This window comes from Plecotus auritus, assembly GCF_963455305.1.
Source record: "Plecotus auritus genome assembly, chromosome: 2".
Taxonomy (NCBI): Eukaryota; Metazoa; Chordata; class Mammalia; order Chiroptera; family Vespertilionidae; genus Plecotus; species Plecotus auritus.
In genome coordinates, this window is record NC_137771.1 from 169742693 (window position 1) to 169763216 (window position 20524).

General features: G+C 38.5%; 1 protein-coding gene across 3 annotated transcripts in view; it reads left to right on the forward strand.

Moving 5' to 3' along the window:
* Positions 1-20524, forward strand: part of SLC49A4 (solute carrier family 49 member 4) — an 83011-nt gene that overhangs the window by 43639 nt on the left and 18848 nt on the right. For all 3 annotated transcript variants that reach the window (XR_013959912.1, XM_080655727.1, XM_080655728.1), the window contains exons 7-8: positions 215-342; positions 15596-15778. Coding sequence is in view for 2 of the 3 variants with exons in the window: in XM_080655727.1 (XP_080511853.1) it covers positions 215-342; positions 15596-15778 (311 nt within the window). In the remaining variant the exon portion in view is untranslated. The remainder of the gene's footprint in view (positions 1-214; positions 343-15595; positions 15779-20524) is intronic.

Sequence of the window (20524 nt, forward strand, 5' to 3'; positions counted from 1 at the left end):
GGCCCAGCCAGCAGCCGTGGGAAGGAAGGCCCCGGCTGAAGGAAGGCCCCGATCGGCCCTGATCACCAGCCAGGCCTAGGGACCCTACCTGTGCATGAATTTCATGCACTGGGCTCCTAGTCCTTAAATAAAAGTGTATCATAGATTTAAACAGTATTTTTAAAATTCAGCTAGGATTTATAGACTGTTGTGTGTGTTTTTTGTGTTTTTTTAGGTTTGCAGATTTTATCAGGGGTATGCTGAAATTAATTCTTCTCCTCCTGTTTTCTGGGGCTACACTATCATCCACGTGGTTCACCCTCACCTGTTTGAACAGCATCACACACTTGCCTTTAACCACAGGTAAACACTTACTTTTGAACCTTGAATAAATATTTTTAGTTCATAGGAGTATGTATATTTTGACAGTAGGACTTTTTCTTGCTTTCTATAAGTAATTGTTTAATATACAAAAAGGTCTCCCTTGCCAGCCATCAAACCATTATCCCATCTAAAAAAAGCTCAATAAATAACTAAAAATATTTTTACTTGTATTTTACATATGAAAAAGAAGTATTATCTTTAACCCAAGCTGTATAACATGGAAAAGCTTATATGCTTTTAACATTCATATCAGTGCATAATACAAAGATTTTTATCTTCTTTATAGCCATTACATCATTGTACAACAGTAAAGAAAATGAACAAAGGCAAAAAGCTATGATGTTTGTAGTACACTCCAGTAAAATCCTTTGAGCCAGCAACTATAATTTATTTTATATTTAGTATAATTACATCATCAATACAAAACAAAACTTACTGGAAATATCTATTGGAAGTATATTAGAGGCAGCTTACTTAGCTCATCCAATTGACCTGAAACATTTATAGTTGTTGTTTTTATTGTTGTTATTAGTATCATTGGGGGTCTGTGATAGTTCTCTGTGGCTGCTGTAATAAGTTACCACAAAGGTAGTGGCTTAAACCAACACAAACTTACCTTACATTTCTATACGTTAGAGGTCCAGTTTGGATCTCCTTAGGCTAAAATGAAAGTGTGGGCCGACTCAGGAAGAATCGTTTCCTTGCCTTTTCTATCACATTCCTTGGCTTGTGGCTCCCTTCCTCCATCTTTAAAGCCCAGAACAGCCTGTTACATCCTTCCCACGTTGTATCATCTGTGCCTCTCTTCCAAAGCCACATCTTCCTCTGAACTCTCATCTTCCGTCTCCCTCTTCCACTTCTAAGGATCCTTGTGATTGCATTGAGCCCATCCAGATAATCTAGGATAGTCTTCCAATTTTATTTATTTATTTATTTTTTAATATATATTTTATTGATTTTTTACAGAGAGGAAGGGAGAGGGATAGAGAGTTAGAAACATTGATGAGAGAGAAACATCAATCAGCTGCCTCCTGCACACTCCCCACCGGGTATGTGCCCGCAACCAAGGTACATGCCCTTGACCGGAATCGAAGCTGGGACTCTTCAGTCCGCAGGCCGACGCTCTATCCACTTAGCCAAACCGGTTTAGGCAGAGAGACACATAGTAGTCTTCCAATTTTAAAGTCAGCTGATTAGTAACCTTAATTCCAAAGATAACATGTTCATGGATTCCAGGGATTAAGACATAAGTATATTTTGGGTTAGGATTGGGGGGACATTGTTCTGCCTACCACAGGATCTTTATAAAATTACTATGACAGCCCAGCTAGTGTGGCTCTGTGGTTGAGCTTCAACCTGTTACCTTCAACCAAAAGTCACAGTTTGATTCCCAGTAAGGGCACATGCCCAGGTTGCGGGCTTGATCCCTAGTGGGGGTGTGCAGGAGGCAGCTGATCAATGATTCTCTCTCATCATTGATGTTTCTATCTCTCCCTTTCCCTTCCTCTCTGAAATTAATTAAAACATTTTTTAAAATTACTATGACAAATTATTTTATAAATCAAAGGATTCTGTTCCTTTTTTTTTTTCCACTTTAACCAAAGATTGAGATGCATGCACTAGTCCTTCTTATCCATGGGGAATATGTTCCAAGATCTCCAGTGAATGCCTTTTGTCCAGAGAGTACCAAACCCTAGATATACTATGTTTTTTTTCCTATATGTAAGTATCTTTTCACTTAAAGAAAGCTCTTTATGGCTTCTATTTGGCATATTCTAATTGCAGAATCTTTTGTGCTTTTGGACCATTATTAAGTAAAATAAGGGATACTGGCACAATCCCTGAGCTACCATGACAGTTGATCTGGTAACAGAGACTACTCAGTGAGTACTGGGCAGGTAGCATATGCATCATATGCATTGTGGATGTGTGGGCAAAGGGATGATTCATGTCCCAAGCCGGATGGAGTTTGGGGAGGTGACAATGAGAGATTTCATCACCCTACTCAGAAAAGTGTGCAATTTAAAACTTACAAATTATTTATATCTGGAATTTTCATTTAATATTTTCAGACTAAGGTTGACCTTGGGTAACTGAAACTGCAGAAAGCAAACCCACAGATAAGGGGGGACTACTATATTTTTTACTTCATTTGCAATTAATATTCGGCCACCTGTTGGATTATGTGTTTAACTGTAGGATTATTTGTTGTAAAGGTAGATTGTAGGATTGTAGGGTTATTTGTTATACCAAGCACTTATAAGGGTAGGAGTGAATAGTCTGAAAGTGGCTCTGTAGCCACCTATTACCCAGTGGCATGCATTTTCCCTGGGACTCCATGAGAGGAGGGCTCCTTGTCTACAGATAATTGAGGAATACTATGCATCCCAATTTGGACTTATACTGTCTGTAATAAAAGGACCAACACTTGACATGTAAGGCAGGGGGTGGGGGGCAAATCTTTCCAAGGCACTCATTTATTTGGGAGTTCCTACCACTTTCATGGTAATAATAGGGCAACAGGATACAGTTGTCCTATAGCCATGATTACCAAACTGTGCCAAGCGAGCTGCCCTGAAGTGCCACAGCAAACTCACAAGGCAACACGGGCTATTTTAAATTTCCAAAGGAAACAGATATTCCACATCTGCCAGACACTGTGCGAGCCTCTGGTTCCAGGCAGTTTCCACTTTCAGCATGGATCCTGCTACGTTATTTTTGATGATGTCTTGGCAAAGTTAGGTTTTCTGCGGTTGCTGTGATAGAAGGCAAATACTGCCAAAAATCAGTGTGGAACAGGAAATGAGAGTGGTGGTGTCAATCTATTTCTAAGATTTGAGAAGTTGTACAGTGCCCATCAGAAGCACACATCCCATCAGTAGGTAACTGTGGTTATTTAAGGATGAAATAAAAAACATATTTATTTCAATATTTGGGTATTATTTTTTAAAATAGCTACTAAACTATTAGGACATATATATTCTTTAAATTGTTTGGCTCTAACTGTGTAATTAACACAACTGTTAGCTGTTTCTTTTGGCTTTGGAGCACCATGAAAAACTTACTGAGACAGAAAGACTGCTGAGAGGGCAGGTTTGAAACCTCTGCTCTATACCACCCTGGGAATCCTCTGTAATGTTTATCGCTTTGCCTATAAAGCCCAGTGTCCAGAGTAATCATATTTGGATATTATGTACTTTTTATACATTAACATTCCTGCTTTAGGGTTTTGAGCAATTTGGGGAAGTATTCTGGGCCATAATTTTATTTTATTCTGGTATAATTTCATAGTTTAGCAGTTGTACAACATTCTGGTGGAACAGTTTTGGTTTATAACTTTTCTTATTCATGGCATTATGCTCAGATTTTTGTGTGATATTGTATGTCAAGTATGCATCTGTTAGATTTTACAAGAACATGGTCATGAGTACCCAACGAACAGATTTCTTTCCCTTGAATTAAGTGTAAAATATTCATTATAAGATAGTACATTCATTAAATTATATGTATTTTCTAATTAACATAAATTAACAGTTTTATCTCTGGATGGAGGCAGTAGGAATGAATTTAACTTTTTACCTCCTTTTTGGGGGGTCTGGGATTTGTATAATGAACATACTTTTATAATCAGAAAAAAAGTATATATTTGAAAACAATACATCTTTTTTAATCTTAAATGAAAATTGATGTAACTGAACCTGGTCACGACTGTTTTCCCAATTTGTCCCTGAAAATAATTATGTTGGACAGAAAGGAAAACAGAATTCTAAATTAAATCAAGACCATGATTGAAAGGTTGAGTTTGATGTGGCCATCTTAACAACTACTGAATTTATAAATTCTACTGTTGTTTTCAACTGCAAGTCAGTTTTTGAATGTCACTTAGATACTCCTGAAAGATGCAGTTTCAATATTTTTTATATTTATATTTTATACATACACTGGGTTAAGGACTAGATTTGTTCACATTCCTTCTCTTGATTATAGTATTTTTTTTTCACTTTCCTGATACCACTTAATAGTTACTTGAGTGTATGTTTTATCTCCTCTAAAAATGTGAAGTATGAACTTGTGCCTTATAAATTCTGACCTTAAAACTCCTACCACAGTACCTACCACAAGCCCTGAGGAATGAATGAGTGAATGAATGAATGCAATGTATATATTATCTCCATTTTGAATCTCAGTAGATATGACTTATTGCAAGTAGTAGTCAGCAATCATGCCCACTCTGTTATTTAGCACTAGCTGTAGGAAGGCAAAAGGGCACATTTTAATGGAACAGTGGAGCATTTGAATAAATCTGTCACAGATACTCTTACCGCCTTTGTAAAAATCTGATCTCATTCCTCTTAAGTAAAAGAGGTTTCACGAAAAGGAACTTACTATTAGACCTAATTATAGACAAAGTTAGACCTTGGAGCTATTTAAAGTCAGTAATGGCAAATTCATGTTTCTTTTCTTTCTTTCTTTCTTTTTTTTTTTTTTTTTTTACCACAGTCATTCTTTTTTTAATCAGGAAAATATCTAGCCCTATTCCCCATTTCTAGCAAACTTAGTATTTCTGTTACTGCTTTTTCTATATCAGAAGAATTTACATGAAAAGCACTTGAAAATATATGCATTAATTATAACAGTTGACATAATAAACTAAAAGCTAGTTAATTTTGTTCAACCCATGTGTTGTAAGTGCTACTACTACTAAAACCTTCTAATGCAATCTTTTTGTAATCCACTGATCTTGACATTATTGTGCCATACAGAAGAAAACTGGATCATTTCAGTTGTGTAAAGGCATACTGTTTTGCTACATGTACTTGCTTGCACACATCTTCTTGTAGGCTATCAGCAATATGCTTTTATTTCCTTAAGGAAACTTAACATTTAAAATTGCATTATATCTTTATTAATTGAAGCATCTACAATAGGGAAAATAAATAAACTCATGATTAGATAATGCAAGTTTCAAAACCTTGAAGCTATGCCATGAACAAAATTATGAAAATACATTATTCACCTTATCTGAGAACTTGATGTCTCTAGCCCTGTTAGCCACAACTCAGTCATTTTTCACAGAACAGATGAATACTTTGAAAATGGCATTTTGAAAAATGTTAGCACTTTGGTGTTGAGTTTGCTGAAACAATATAATTTGGGTGTTTAACAGAAGTTGCCTTGGGAGACGTTTTTCCTCTAATTCAAGTTACTAGAATGCCATGATGGTGATGTCAGAAACAGATAGTGGGAGGGGAATAAGGGGGATAATTAGCTAGACATGAGCCCCTTGAGAGTGATACCTGACTACAAAGCTGACTTCAAGAGATATTTGAAGAAAGAAAACATATTTGGTTGTACTGAAGGCATGTGACATAAATAAGGGAGAGCTTTAGTCTCTTAATATATTTTCATGTATTTTGCATTTATTAAGATAATTATGTCCCATTTTAATTAGCATGTAAAGAAGTAAAAACATAATTGCCAAAAAGGGTGGTAAATAAGAAAATTCAGGCCCTGGCCGGTGTGTCTCGGTTGAGTGTCGTTCTATACACTGAAGGGTTGCCAGTTCGATTCCCGATCAGGGCACATGTCCAGGTTGCTGGTTTGATCCCCAGATGGGGTACGTATGGGAGGCAACCAAACGATGTTTCTCTCTTACATTGATGTTTCTCTCTCTCTCTCTCCTTTCCTCTTTCTTTAAAATCATTAAAAACATATTAGAAAACAGAATTATTTTAAAAAAAGAAAATTCAGAAAAGAATGATGAACATGATGAAAGAAATGCATATTATTAAGGAAATTAGGGGTATTAAAGGATAAATTAGGGATATTAAGAAGACTAGAAATGACTTAATTATTTTCACTTTTTATGAACTAAAAATGATTACTACTCATGTTCATGATTGATCAAGAGTGAAAAAATAGAACATAGATTAAAAGAAGAAAATGAATTTGTGAAAAATCTTAAATGTCATGAAATGCTCAAAGGGCCTATTGTGGAAGACCATATATTGTTGGTTTATCCATGAGATTGTCAAGAACAATCATTTTCCAGGCAGAATCTCTATTTCCTGAAGGTAGAGGGCTTGACCAGGTTATCAGTGTTTCGTGATTTAACAGTACATCGCCTTCTTCAGAACCTTAAGTAATTCTTTGGGAGCTTGAAAGTTACTGATTAAACCTTTATCTACGATATCTGATTTCACACTAGTCTCTATTCTGGGACCATTGTTACAATGGATTATTAGTTGTGCCTGGTTCCTTCGAGATAATCACTTCTAGCCCTGAGAGACTCTAAACATAACCATCAACCTTTGGAGGACTAGCCTGTGTCAACAAAGAGGCTAAACAAGGGACACCACAAATTAATAACACAAAGAAAGAAAATCATCTCCACTGCTGAATATTGCAGCAAAATATGCCCATCCTCTTTTGGAGCCACAGTTTGATGCACTGCATATTTTAATTACAGAAGATTATGAAGGCCACAGCAGTCATTTTTAGGAAGAAAATATGAGGCTGAAAAGAGAGGCACAGCTCAGTGATACAGGAATGTGTATTGGTATGTGTGTATATGCATACATATGTATTCTGTGTGTTCCACATGCTCAAAATCTATGAAGAAAGGCTATGTAGTTAACAATGTGGGTGTTTACTCTTTCTCTTTATAGGTATGTCTTTATTTCCAAAAGGATTTGCAATACCAAGTTTAGATTGTAGAAATATTTTTAGTAAAGGTCTAATATAATTCCCAGTTATTTTCCTAACTTTATCATAAAATAAAAATCAATCAATATACGCAAGAATAAAAGTTTATATAATAAAGAATACTAATATTATAAACCTACTCTTTAGGGAAACTTCTTGATTCTAATTGTTAATAATTCATAATAAAAATGTATTGTTATTTTGTAATCCTTATTTCTTATTTATAATGCTTTTTAATAAAACCACAAACAAATTCTCTATTATTCTTATCTATCAAGAAGCACCTATAAGGTTTTTGTTTCTAATATTCTAGTTAAGCTCTCTTACCTACATCTTTTAATTTTGTTATTGATCTACTTAAATGAATCCTGGTCATCATCTGCTATAACTTATCATCCCATAAACGTATCAGTGTATCTCTTTCATTACCATCCAGATAGATCTTCATCACACTGCAATTTGAATACCTCCCCAAAGAGAAAGCACATTACCAGTTCTGTTGTTAGTCAGCTCTAAGTCCTGGGAAATTCTTCCTCCTATTGAGATAACTGATGTGGAACAACACGGCTTCCACAGAGCAAGCCAGCTCCCTCCCTCTTCCATTAATGGCCCTCAAAACATTTGAAGACATTTATCATGTCTGGCCTTAGCCTTTTAATCTAACCATCCCCCAGTTCTTACAACTCTTTCTCATTGGACTTGGATTCTACACCACTGACCAGCATAGTCACTCTCTTCTAATCCTACCATTGCTTGTCATTGTCCTTCTCAAAATGTACTGCTAGAGTTCAGCACACCTTTCCTGCTGCACTCAGCACTTAATATTAGGAGGCTCTTATTTCTCATGATTAGACATTGCTTTTTCTAAGAGAATGAAGAATAATTATCTCCTAAACTCTTCTTGTGCATGTAAATGGCTGCTGAGCCAATAGGCATCTATCATATTTCTTTAGATTCGGAGTGATTTGAGGACAGAGTATGTCCTATTAATTGTTCTAGTAGAGTGGCTTACATATAATAGGCTCCTGATAAATGATTTTGAAGAATGACTTAAGCTAAAGTTTTCCCTGTTATATGCCTAAGCAATAATTTTTGGACTCATTTTGCATTTATCATGATTAAAGTTCATCTCTTTCTTTGTAACCTTTTGGTGTTCTATTTTTTATTTCTGTCATCTGTCTTATGTGCAGTCACTTCCAGCTTTGTGCTGAATACAGATTTGAGGAGCATGCCTGCTGTGTCAATACCACTGAGTAAAAGAAATACCAAGCCTTGTTTGTTTTCCACAATTGCTTGGTGGAAAACATGCTAGATTCTGTAGGCCTTAATTACATTATTTTTACCACTGCTAACTCACATTGTTTCTAAATAAGTCCTTTTGACCTTCAGAACTTTGGTCAGTTCATCTGTAAAACACCTTACCTGCCTCAAAGAGTTGATAGGATGATAAAATATGATAATATATTTGAAAGTATTTTAAAAGATGTTTTCAAAATTATGTAAATCCAAGATTTGAAATTGTTCTTGTTATTGATGATATCTTGAGAATCTCATTAGATGTTGAGTAGAAATAGTTCTTATCTGAAATGTTGTGATTTGTTTTATAACCGCTACTCATCTAAGGTTTGAATATTTTGGTTAAAAAATGTATTTATACATAGTTTTATTTCCCTAAAGTTTAATAATTTGGTTTGTCATTGGGAGCAGGGTTGGGGGACCAGATGTTCAGGGTTATGATCCAATTAATGTTCTTGAAACACATCCTTTGTAACTGTATTTTGTGCTACACAGGACTTTGTGTTTTTAAAATTTAAATTATGGGCCTGTGAATTTTGTTAGTTTCTTTGAAAGAACTCTACAACAGCATTGTGTTTGTTCTGCTAAATTACCTTGGCTTTTTAATTGAAAGGCAGTCTGTTATAATTTTAGTATGAGTACTATAGAAAGTCATAGAAATATTTAATGATCATGTAGTTTGAACCCTCTCTGACGAGCAGGAAATTATCTTGTCTGCCTGACTTTTAATAGATGACATTCACCCACTAGATCTGCCAAACCAGTGTATAAAGACACTGTATCAGGCTCTAAACTGCAAACTCAAATGGAAGTCAAATTCAGGCTCTTAATAATCAGCTTCTACTTTCGGCATTCCCCAGAACACTGGGGAGGAATATTTTAAATCAGTCCTGACAGCCACCTTCCCCCATTCTGCTTATGGAGATCCCAATTTAACCCTTTCCTGTGCAAATTACTTTGATTCTTTAGTTTCTACAATAAGAAGTGATTTCAGCATATCTATAGAGTGTAAAATAACCTTTTACTCATCCTTTTTTGTTTTGTTTTGTTAATCCTCACCCGAGGATATTTTTCCATTGATTATTAGGGAGAGTGGAAGGGAGAGAGAAAGACAGATTAAAACATAAACATGAGATAGACACATCGATTGGTTGCCTCCTGCATGCACCCCAGCCAGGGCCAGGAAACCTGCAACCAATTTTTGTACCCTTGACCGGAATCAATCCCCGGACCCTTCAGTCCTCAGGCCGATACTCTATCCACTGAGCCAAACCGGCTAGGGCTTGCTTATCATTTTTGTAGTAATACTAGTGGCCCAGTGCACGAATTCGTGCACATTGAAAGGAAATTAATTAGAAGAAATATTTTAATATCGCTATTCGCCCTTTCTCTATAATAGAAGCGTCAACCAAATTCACGATTGACAATAACAGATCAAAACACATGCATGTGATTGGTGCCAGCGAGAGCTTTATATATATACTAGAGGCCCAGTGCATGAAAATCCATGCACTGGAAGGCGGTCCCTCAGCCTGGCCTGCCCCCTCTCACAGTCCCGGAGCCCTCAGGGGTGGGAGGTGACCCAGCAATCAGGGGAAGGCAACACCCCATCACACCTCTGCTACTGCCACTGCCGGAAGTGCAAGCCTTGGCCAGCCCTGGTTACCTGAGACTTGGGTGGCCCTGGGTGGCTGGGCAGCCACCATCTGAGGCTTGCCTATGCCTCGGGCCTGCCCTGGGCAGCTGGGCAGCTGACATCCGAGGCTTGCCTGTGCCTTGGGCTGGCTCTGGGTGGCTGGGGCGCTGAGGGAACTGGGGGGCTCTGGAGGCAGGCATGCGAAGCAGCCAGATCTGCCTGAGGACAGGCCCGGCTGTGCCACACGCCTTCTTCCCTGGCAGGGCTGAGGGGACTGGGTGCCGCCATCTTGTGGCTGTGGGCGCTGCCATCTTTGAGGGTGTGGCAGTCAATTAACATATTCCCTCCTTATTGGCCGTGGGCACCTCCATCTTTGTGAGGGTGTGACAGTCAATTAGTATATTCCCTCTTTATTAGATAGGATAGAGAAACTTGCTTAATTAGACCTGCTTTCTGATTTAGCTCAAGTTTCTCCAGCCCAGTGAAGCACCCCAACTTCTCTTTCAGGTAATTGTCAGCAACACAGCAGTAAATATCAACACGAAGCATATTATTATTGTAGATCATGCAGGGAGAACAAAGGATAAAATATTTAACTGCAACAGTGTTTGACTCTGTTCTGCACAGTGAGAAAACCTGAAGTCATTTTCAAGGTCCACCATTTCTTACTTCTTTTCAGTCGGGTCAAGTTTTTAAGCTTTCTAAATCTCCGTTTTCTGGCTAATGAAAAGAAAATAGGATTCCGCCGAGTCTCCTATATATGTACTCCAGGACTTCTGTGAGGATCATATGAGATGAGGCACGGGAAAACGTTTCACAGGTGTGAAATGTTTCCACCTGCCTATAAAGCAAGTCGTGATCCTGGGCTGAAGAAACTGCAAGGAGGCTAGGTGCTAGGGAGAGGAAGGCAGGCATTGCCATGTGACATCATTACCCAGCACCCACACCCACCATTTTGGGGGCACATTTTGCAGCATCGGCTGCGATTTGGTGGGGTGTCGTTCTGGGGTGGTGGCAGGCAGGGCCTGTGTCCCACTTGGGGGAAGCAGAGTGTTGCTTTGTGGGTGCCAGGTCCATGGTGCCATTTCTCTGTGCACACCATGGCAGCACCAGCCGGACACTTAGCATATTAGCCTTTTATACGTATATATAGACTAATGACCTGGTGCATGGATTTATGCACATTGAAAGGAAATTAATTAGAAGGTGGCCAGCAGGGAGGGACTGGGGAAGACGGGCTGGAAATGCTCTGGAGCCAACCTCCCATGGTCCCTCCCCAGCTGGCCGCACCTGGGGTGCCGCTGTGGCTCGAAGGGTGTCTGCAGAGTGAGTGGCATCCCTCTGGCAGGTAGGGTCCCTTGGCCTGGCCTGTGGGTATCAGGCCAAAACCTGCTCTCCGACATCCCCCAAGGGGTCCCAGAGTGCGAGAGGGCACTCTGCAAAGTTGCTGTCATACAGGGTGTGGAACACAAACGCAAGTGTGCAGTAAACCAGATTCAGGGCCGACAGTGCCCCAGCAACAACATAACCCACGGCCAAAGGTGGAATCGCACAGCCTCACGAGGAATCGGGCTCCCTTCTCTCTGGTTTCAGGGTGTGTCACCCAAGAACCACCACTGCCAAGTCACTGCAGCTAGGCATCTCCTGCATTAAGCATCTGCCCCCTGGTGGTCAGTGCCCATCATAGCTCAATCAGATGGTCGGACACTTAGCATATTAGCCATATATATATATATATATATATGTATATATATATATATATATATATATATATATATATGAAGCAAACATCAAGAGTAAGAGAATTGAATGGAAATACTCACTTTTTTATTACTGGCCTCTGAAGTAATATACATCACAGCATATTTTTCCTGTGTATAAAAGGAATTCTAGTAAATGAAATGGGAATGTTTATGTCAAGGCTCCTGCACCAAGACTGGGCTATGTGGCTCCCAAGTGCAGACATCATTGATGAGTCAGTGAGCTAACAATTTTGCATGAAGGGGAGTTGGATGAGCTACCAAGTCTCTATTTTATTACCAATGAAATTTCCCTTTTTATTTTGTCAAATAGGCAAGATATACACATAGTTAAAAAAAACACCTCAAATTCAAATAGTAGATAAAGGGTATGCAATGAAAAATGTCTATCTTCCTGTGCCCCCACTTTCCTCTCTAGAGGCAACCCTGAAGCTCAGTTTCTTGGGTATTTGCCCAGAGAATTCTATACATTTGCAAATGTATGTGTATCCTTTTAAAAAATATAACACTTGTACCTTTTTTTTTTTAAATAACTTTTTTTTTTAATATATTTTATTGATTTTTTACAGAGAGGAAGGGAGAGGGATAGAGAGTTAGAAACATCGATGAGAGAGAAACATCGATCAGCTGCCTCCTGCACACCTCCCACTGGGGATGTGCCCGCAACCAAGTTACGTGCCCTTGACCGGAATCGAACCTGGGACCTTTCAGTCCACAGGCCGACGCTCTATCTACTGAGCCAAACCGGTTTCGGCAACACTTGTACCTTTTTTACTTACATATCTTAGATGTCCTTAATATCAGTACATATAAAGTTAATTCATTTTTAATGGTTGTATAATGAACCTTTGTTTGGATGTTTGATAAATTTTTAACAACCAACCCCCTATTGGTAGACATTTAGCTTGGTTTTAATATTTTCATGCTACAAACAATATTTCAGTGATTCTGTTTTATATACTTGGACTTGCAGGATAAATTCCTAGATCTGGAATTGCTGGGTCAAACAGTGTGCATTATTTATTTTGATAGACATTTTCAATTACCCACTAGAAGATGAATTATTTATAGCTCCATCAACAAAATTTAATCACAATAAAAATTTTATTTTTCCAATGACCAAGATTTCCTCTTCCCTTCCCACAATTTAGATACCTAAGAAACCAAAACTGGGAGATTTATAATGAGTATAAACTGAAGCTACGGGAGCTGCATGGCCATGGAGGGTTTTCAGAAAAGGCTCCTCCCCTGCATCACCAGGCTCTCCTTCTCTGAGACATCCCAAGTCTCTCTCTCTCTCTCTTTCTCTCTCTCTCTTCCTCTCCTTCCCTCCTTCCTTCCCTCCCTCTCTTTTTTGTATCATGATTGATAAAAATCAGCAAACTCAGATGTCTTTTTTCAAGACTCCATACCAATAGATGGTCCCTTTTCAATATGTGCTCATCATTACATTATCTTGCTTTTTTTTAACAACATGCAATTATTCTATTATATAGAGATTATGATGTTTATTTTGTAGGTACTACATTTTAATTTGCCTGATTAAACATTACATGTGAGGGTATATTTCCTTCAGAAATATAAATGTCGAAAGGATTATTTCCAAACATATTTCCTAAAAAATAGTAAGTCTGTCACTGGTTTATGAATTCTTAGCAGTAGCACTTTCTAGTTCTTAAGGGTTTACTTTTTCCTGTCACTTAAGTGTTGTCTTGTTTTAAACTCCTAGGCCTGTCTGTGTTTGGGTCAATAGCCAAATCTGCTCTGATTACCATTAACTGCCCAATAAATTATTATAAAATGTTTTATAGATAGAATATTCTATAAAAGCTACCAGTGATATTTCATCCCTGGATTTCCTAATGGGTCACTCACTAGTGAGACATGTGTTGGGTAGAATTGGTGATTGAATTACATGATCTATGTCTAGTAAATATACAGTGAGCATGCGGTGTTAGGTTTTGTTGTTTCCAGGAATCTCTTGACAATTACTTCATGATTTAAATGGTATTTATTGTAACTATTAGATGCTTCCCATTTAATCCTGTGGGTAATTTGATCACTGCTTTAGCCAGCAGTATGTCCTTTAGTAACTGTCATGCCTTTGTTCTCTATTTTCATGTGTCATCCATGCAAAGAAAGTCAAAGTAATCACCAGCTATTTATGTTATTAGAAGACACTAAATATTTTATAACCCTGAAAGGCCAGTATAATTGGAAGAGGAAGTGGGAGTTGAGGTTAATTGGAGAAACTCTATTAGAAAACAGTGCATATTATTTTTTTTACCCCTTCAACAATGTCTTAGACTGTTAATTATTGTAATCAGTATGATAAATTGTGGTAATTTGCTGTGTCCTATGAATAATACATTAACAGATTTAGGATAACTCCTTCACTTTCTATACAGAAATTTTTTCATTAACAAATATTTTTATTAAAAACTAGATGCACGAAATTCATGCAAGGGCCTTGGCCCCGGCCCCCGCCCACCGCTGCTGTGGCCAGGGGCCTCTGCCGCCTCTGCCTCAGCCCTCGCCTGCTGTGGCTTTGTCCGGAAGGAAGGATACCTGGTCTAATTAGCATATTACCCTTTTATTATTATAGATATTTTCCTGGTAACCTTAACCTTAGAATAAGTTCTATTCATTATCACTAGTGGGTATGATATACTTATTAGTCTATAGGAGACATGTTTTAGATTTCTAAATAGGATATAATTTTTTCCTCACTGGTTCCATTTTATCTTCAAATTAAAATTTGTGAAGGTTTGTATGTAAGCAGTAGCAAATGATATAATTATTTGGAGTGGGGTGCATGTCTCTAAACTTTATTCTAAGAAAAAGAATAATGCCCTTATTCAAAAATTTCACTTACAGAACAGGGTTAATAGGCTTTTTATTGGCTAATCTAGGGTTCTAACTGCTATTTTTTGTTGTTGTTAATCCTCACATTGATTTTTAGAGAGAGTAGAAGGGAGGAAGGGAGGGAGGCAGTGAGGGAGGGAGAGAAAGGAGGAAAGAGAGAGAGAGGGGAGCATCAATGTGAGAGAGACAAGTCAATTAGTTGGACACGTCGATTAGTTGCTTCCTGTATGTGCCCCAACCAGGGCTGGGGATCAAACCTACAACCTAGGTATGCGCCCTTGACCGGGAATCGAACCCACAACCCTTCAGTGCACGGGCCGACACTCATTGGCCAGGGCTCTAATTACTATTAATTATACATTTCTGGATAGAATTTTTTTGTGTTCCAAAAAGTTACAAATTTTAAAACAATAGTTGATACAAAACTCATTCCAAAATTGAGGACTAATTCTAGTTTAAGTGTTTCTTCTGGAATTACATACTGAATAATTTTATTTTGTACTGGGAGGGTTGTTATTAACCAGTCTCTTTAAAGATGTAACTGTCAGTAATAATACTTCTTATATTTATTCTTAAATTTTAAGTTCTCTTTAAAATGATAGAATGAGTCTAGATTTCAAATTTAGTTGCTATATTTTATCTATCTCTCTATTTGCCAGGAGTGTAGGACTAAGGAGGAAGAATCCTTTTAATTATATTATAATGGTAAAATTGTTTCTGTGCTTTGGAATAAGCCACCAAAATGATAAAACAGTTAAACTGGTAAGCATCTAGCTACAAAACTTCTCCCTATCTGCCCACCGGAGCAAAGAGATGATGGATGTATGATGCCTTGTCAGACATTATCAACTGCATTGAAAAGAGATGAAACTGCAGAGTCAATACTTATAAGAGAGAAGACCCAGAAGACCTACCTGCTGTGACTCCCTGCTGCCACCGGGAGACTGACGTGTTTGTGTTTTCATTTCAGTGACGTTGTATGCCTCCTGTATTCTCCTGGGAGTGTTCTTGAATAGCAGTATACCGATATTTTTTGAGCTTTTTGTGGAAACTGTCTACCCAGTTCCAGAAGGAATTACTTGTGGAGTTGTCACTTTTTTAAGTAATATGTTCATGGGAGTGCTTTTACTTTTTCTCACATTTTATCACAAAGGTAAGAAATTGGCTTCTTGTTTATCTAAATGTGTTATGAGAGGGGTTTGTGGCACTGCTATATAGGGGATTTATATGGAGAATTTTCATTAAGACCAGTTACTTTAGTTGAGCTTTTACATGCTAATAAAAGAAAATACCTTCAGTGTTGTTGTTTTTTAATGCATCCTAACCTGAACTAATGTACCCTTACCCCCTCCTCAAATTTCTGATTTAATTAACCTGGACCAGGGCCAAGCATTTATAATTTGTATAAATTCTAATATGCAGGCTCCCATTGAGAACCACGGGTATATTACTTTTTAAAAAATATTTAGACTCTCCTATCTTAACAGAGGTATACATTAATGTCAGGGGTACATAGTTTAAAGCCTTGGAATGAATGAGAGGTCATCCAAGGAGTATATAGAGTGTATAGAACAGCACTGTCCAAACAGAGCTTTTTATGATAACGAAAATGTTTTTATCTGCACTGTTCGGTACAGTAGCCACTGGCCACATGAAGCTAGTGCAGCTATGGGGCTGGATTTTTAATTTCATTTTAATTAATCCAAGTTTAAGTAGTTACTCATAGTCATGCAAGTATAGAGTAAAAAGAAGGTTGAAGTTGGAGCCCAGGGATACACATTTGAAGAAGAGGGAAATCGGTACAAAGGAGGAAGGGATGTGGTCCTGAACCCAAGTGGAGGAGTTTGCCTTGCACAGAAGGAGATACAAGAGAAGGCTGTGTTGTTGGGCGTGGAGGCAGATGCCTTTGCTGGGCAGAATATTGAAGGAGTTCATTCTTATTGGCATCACTGTTCTGCTTAGAAGCCAGTTCATCTATTAAGAGTTGGTGGGAAGAAGGTGGAGAATGGGCTTCAGGAGAGAATGAAACTTTCACATAACCTTTGAGGGGCGGGAGGAGGTGCTACGGGGGACAGCTGGAGAGGTTGCTGGGCCTGTTGAAGGCAGGCCCCCTGGTGTTCGGGTTCGTGGTTTGTATTTTTCTGTACAGTTGTTTGGTTTTCTCTGATGTTCTCTCTCCTGCAATCCAGATTCTGTTTTACTATTTCAGAAAATTTGGGCATAATTATCTAGAATTGTTTTTTGCCTGTTAAAATAAGAACTTACACTTGTGACTCTTTGAATAGAAAGCTTTTATTAATTTATACTAGGTTTATATCCCATTTTATATCTCATCTTAATCAATCTAATATTACTACCCTGCCACACTTTGGTTGCTATTCTCTTAACTACTCATCAAATACCAGTAAATGTGAATAACTTGTACATGGAAGAATCTTTAAGATTCAAATGTAAGAAGTGCTCTAAAATGTGTTGCTCCAAAAGGCCTAATTGTTTATAGGAAGTTTTCTGACAAGCTTATAATTGAAATCGTAGCCACGATAACCTGCTTACCTGGAAAAGACATTTTTGAAACTTTCAAAGCTGATGAAACAGAATTTGCCCTAAGTTTTGGGCAACTTTTGGCATCATACTTTCACCTAACAGCAAAAGTCATACAAATGACATATTCATTTCTGATGATAATTAACAACAAATTAGATTATTTCTACCCATCAGTAATGCAGGTAAAATAGGTTTTAGCTTTGCTAAACCTGATGTGTGCTTGAAGGAGAGTGACGTTAATGACGTCAGACCACTCCTGACTGTCCTGGAAACGTGTGTTTCCTTTAGAGAAAATGCCGTCACCACCTGCTGGACTAAGGCGTTTGCTTCCAGGGAGTTTTCTGAACAGAATCACCTGATAATGACTACCTATCCGCTTTAATCTACTTCAGTTATGTCACAGTTGCAATTAAGAGGCTCCACATCTCTCTTTTGCCAGGTAAAGTATCAAAGATGGCTGTGTTGCCTCTCCAGATGATAGAAACCATTTTCCAGCTCATGGGCACAGGTTTGGTAGTGATCCTTGCAGCCCAGTAGAGCATGGTTTTTCCTGTCTGCTGGAAATAGAGTTTTGTCCTCCCAGTATTTAGAAACAGCAGTCGATGCCAGATAATGTTTCCCCCCAATAAACCTCTTGTGTGCGGTCTTCGGACTGAAACACATATTTATTGATCAGTTTAGGGTAGGGACTATCCCTAACACTGTCTGACTGGAGAGCCCAGGGCACTCCTGACCATTTTCTTGGCCAGCAGAATATCTCTGTCATTCCCGAGATCCTGACACTCCCCCAATATTTGTTTTGTTTCCTTCTAGATAACTAACTGGTTGGTGTTAGTAATTTAAATATCTAGGCTTCTATTTTAAAGAAATGTTTTTATATATATTTGTTTTTGAGTGTGTCTCTTGAAGGCACACGAACATACCCCACATCTCTCTGAGGCTGTAGTCCTCAGAACTATGAAAACTGTGTTGAGATTCTTTCACATACAATTAATTGGTGTTGTCCCAAAAGTCCTATAGCAAAAGTCCGCATGCCTTATAACTGAGGCATGATGATACAGAAATTACAAATCTGAAAATTCTGTAAAATTATTTCCTAAAAATATCTTTTAGCTCCACAGCCTAGTACCCTCGACAGTTTTTATGATACATTGAATTCCCTTCCATTAGAGCCGGTGTTCAAATGTCATAATTTAGTCATTTAAAAACTTGAAAAATTCACCCAGAAGTTAAGTGGTATGTCAGAATTCAGCTGGTAGTTACATGATTGGAAGGCCAGCTTTCTAATCATCATCAAGATCTGCGGCTCTTTAGGTCTCTTCTCAAAGAAGCACTGCACTTCCTGACTGGAGTTCTGTCTCCCACAATGTGCTACCCAGGAGCGATTACGTCAGACAGTTTTTCAGGGCATACAGACTGGCCCGCGGTGAGCCCGTTAGACTGGCTTGCCCAGCAGGAAAGGCTCCACTGGCGATTTGCTTGCAGCTCATGGCCATCGCCGCCATTGACAGCAAATGTCACTCAGCTCCTACACCGACGACTGGAGCCCTGGGTCACAGGGCCCCCCAGGTCCTGTTTTGATTCTGCTTTGGGTACCTGGGACCGTATCAGAAGTTTCTTAGAGTTGCTCTGACTTGGCTTTTTCATGGTCACTTTTTAAAAATTGTTACATGCTCTCTAATATAAGCATATTTGTAAAACTCAGGTGTTCCTATAATATCTGCTTTGAGAATCTCAGTGAGTTATTTCACACAGCACAGTGATGCTTTACTCCAATAACTTCACTTACAGCATCATTAGGGAATGCTGTTACATTCTTTATATGCTCTGAAATGTATTCCAACGTTCTGTTGTGTGGTTTGTAACTTATTCTGACGTTTGTATTATCTGGTTTGTTGTTGTTGTTGTTCTAGAAGCTTCGCAGCAGGTTTTGGCTAAAAGCCTTAAAGTTTTTGTTGTTGTTGTTGTTTTAACCTCAGTCCTTTCATTTTTGAAGCAGCTGTCCATAAATTTGAGGCTACACTTGTGGCTCAAAAGATTCAGGGGTCTGGCTGAGGTAGGAGGCATTAACTAGTGGTTACAACAGCTTCAGCATATGTGGACCTGTGAGAAGTATTCTTACATCTAAGGGATAAAATCAGGCAGTGTGTTTGATGGCCACATCTGGTGGGTAACTAACGTGGCGTGAAGGGAGCAGGGTGTTACACGGTGTGTGAAACCATGGTATCAGCTGGATCCTCACAAATGAGAACGGAGGCAGTTTTGCTAAATCATCATAATTCTGGTTAAAGCACTGAAGACAAATAGAAGGTTCTTTCTGGAGGGTGGTATCTGGATTCAGAAAAGTACCCGAAGGTGGTAGAGACAAAACCATGGCATCATTGAATGGAAAGAGCAGGTGGAAAGCACAATAGTGCTTCTGGTAGAAAAAGGTGAGAGGATGAGCAAAACCCTAATTAGTTCAGTCCCAACAAAGCATCACCACTACACCGAGTGAAAGACAGCACCCGTCCAAACTGTACATTGGCAGAGAGAGTCTCAGGTTACAGAGTACATAACAACTGACAGAGAACCAGCAGAAGCAGAGAGGCAAATTGCAGAGCCTTGGAATATAGATCTATATTTTCTCTGGTTAAGAGCAAAGGGAAGGAATGTTAGAAAACAGTGCTCACTTTAAAAGATTTAAGGATAAGAATAAGTAAATCCAATGGATTAGGACTCTGTTGGCTCAATTGCGTCATATGACATCTGGTTGGAAAGGACAGCAGTTGACTTTGCTACTGCTAAGTTAAATGACACCTTTACACAAACCATTTCCTGATTGTTAGAGCTCCTACATTGTGGTTTATGTGAGTGGCTTCCAGTGGGAAAATATACAGGTTCACGTCTCTGACCTTTTGCTTTCGTAAAAGGCAAAGAATTTCAAAGAACCCTATAGTTAACTGAGCCAAGTGAACTTACCGAAAGGTGGATTTGAATTTTCAGAGAGAAGCAGAATAGTAAACATGGACCAACCCACCATGACACTAAAGAGTAATTATGAGGCATTTTTAAAGACTTCATCCGAACATAGGTAGAGGGAATAATTTACAACTCTGGTAAACTAGAAGGTCCGCTTTGGCAGTATTTGATCAAGTTTTGCTTAGTATTGACAAAGTTTTGCTTTGGCAAACACTTAGCTAGGTTTAAGAAGAGCAAGGACAAGCTGATTGTTGCTGCATGTGTGTTTGCTCTAGCTCCCCATAAAAAACAGCTGAAAATTTTCCCTTAAAGTCAAAATACTCACTACAAACGGTATGCTGTTGTCAACTGTTTTGCTGCTTTTTCTCTTATTTTTTTACTGCTTTCTTTTTGC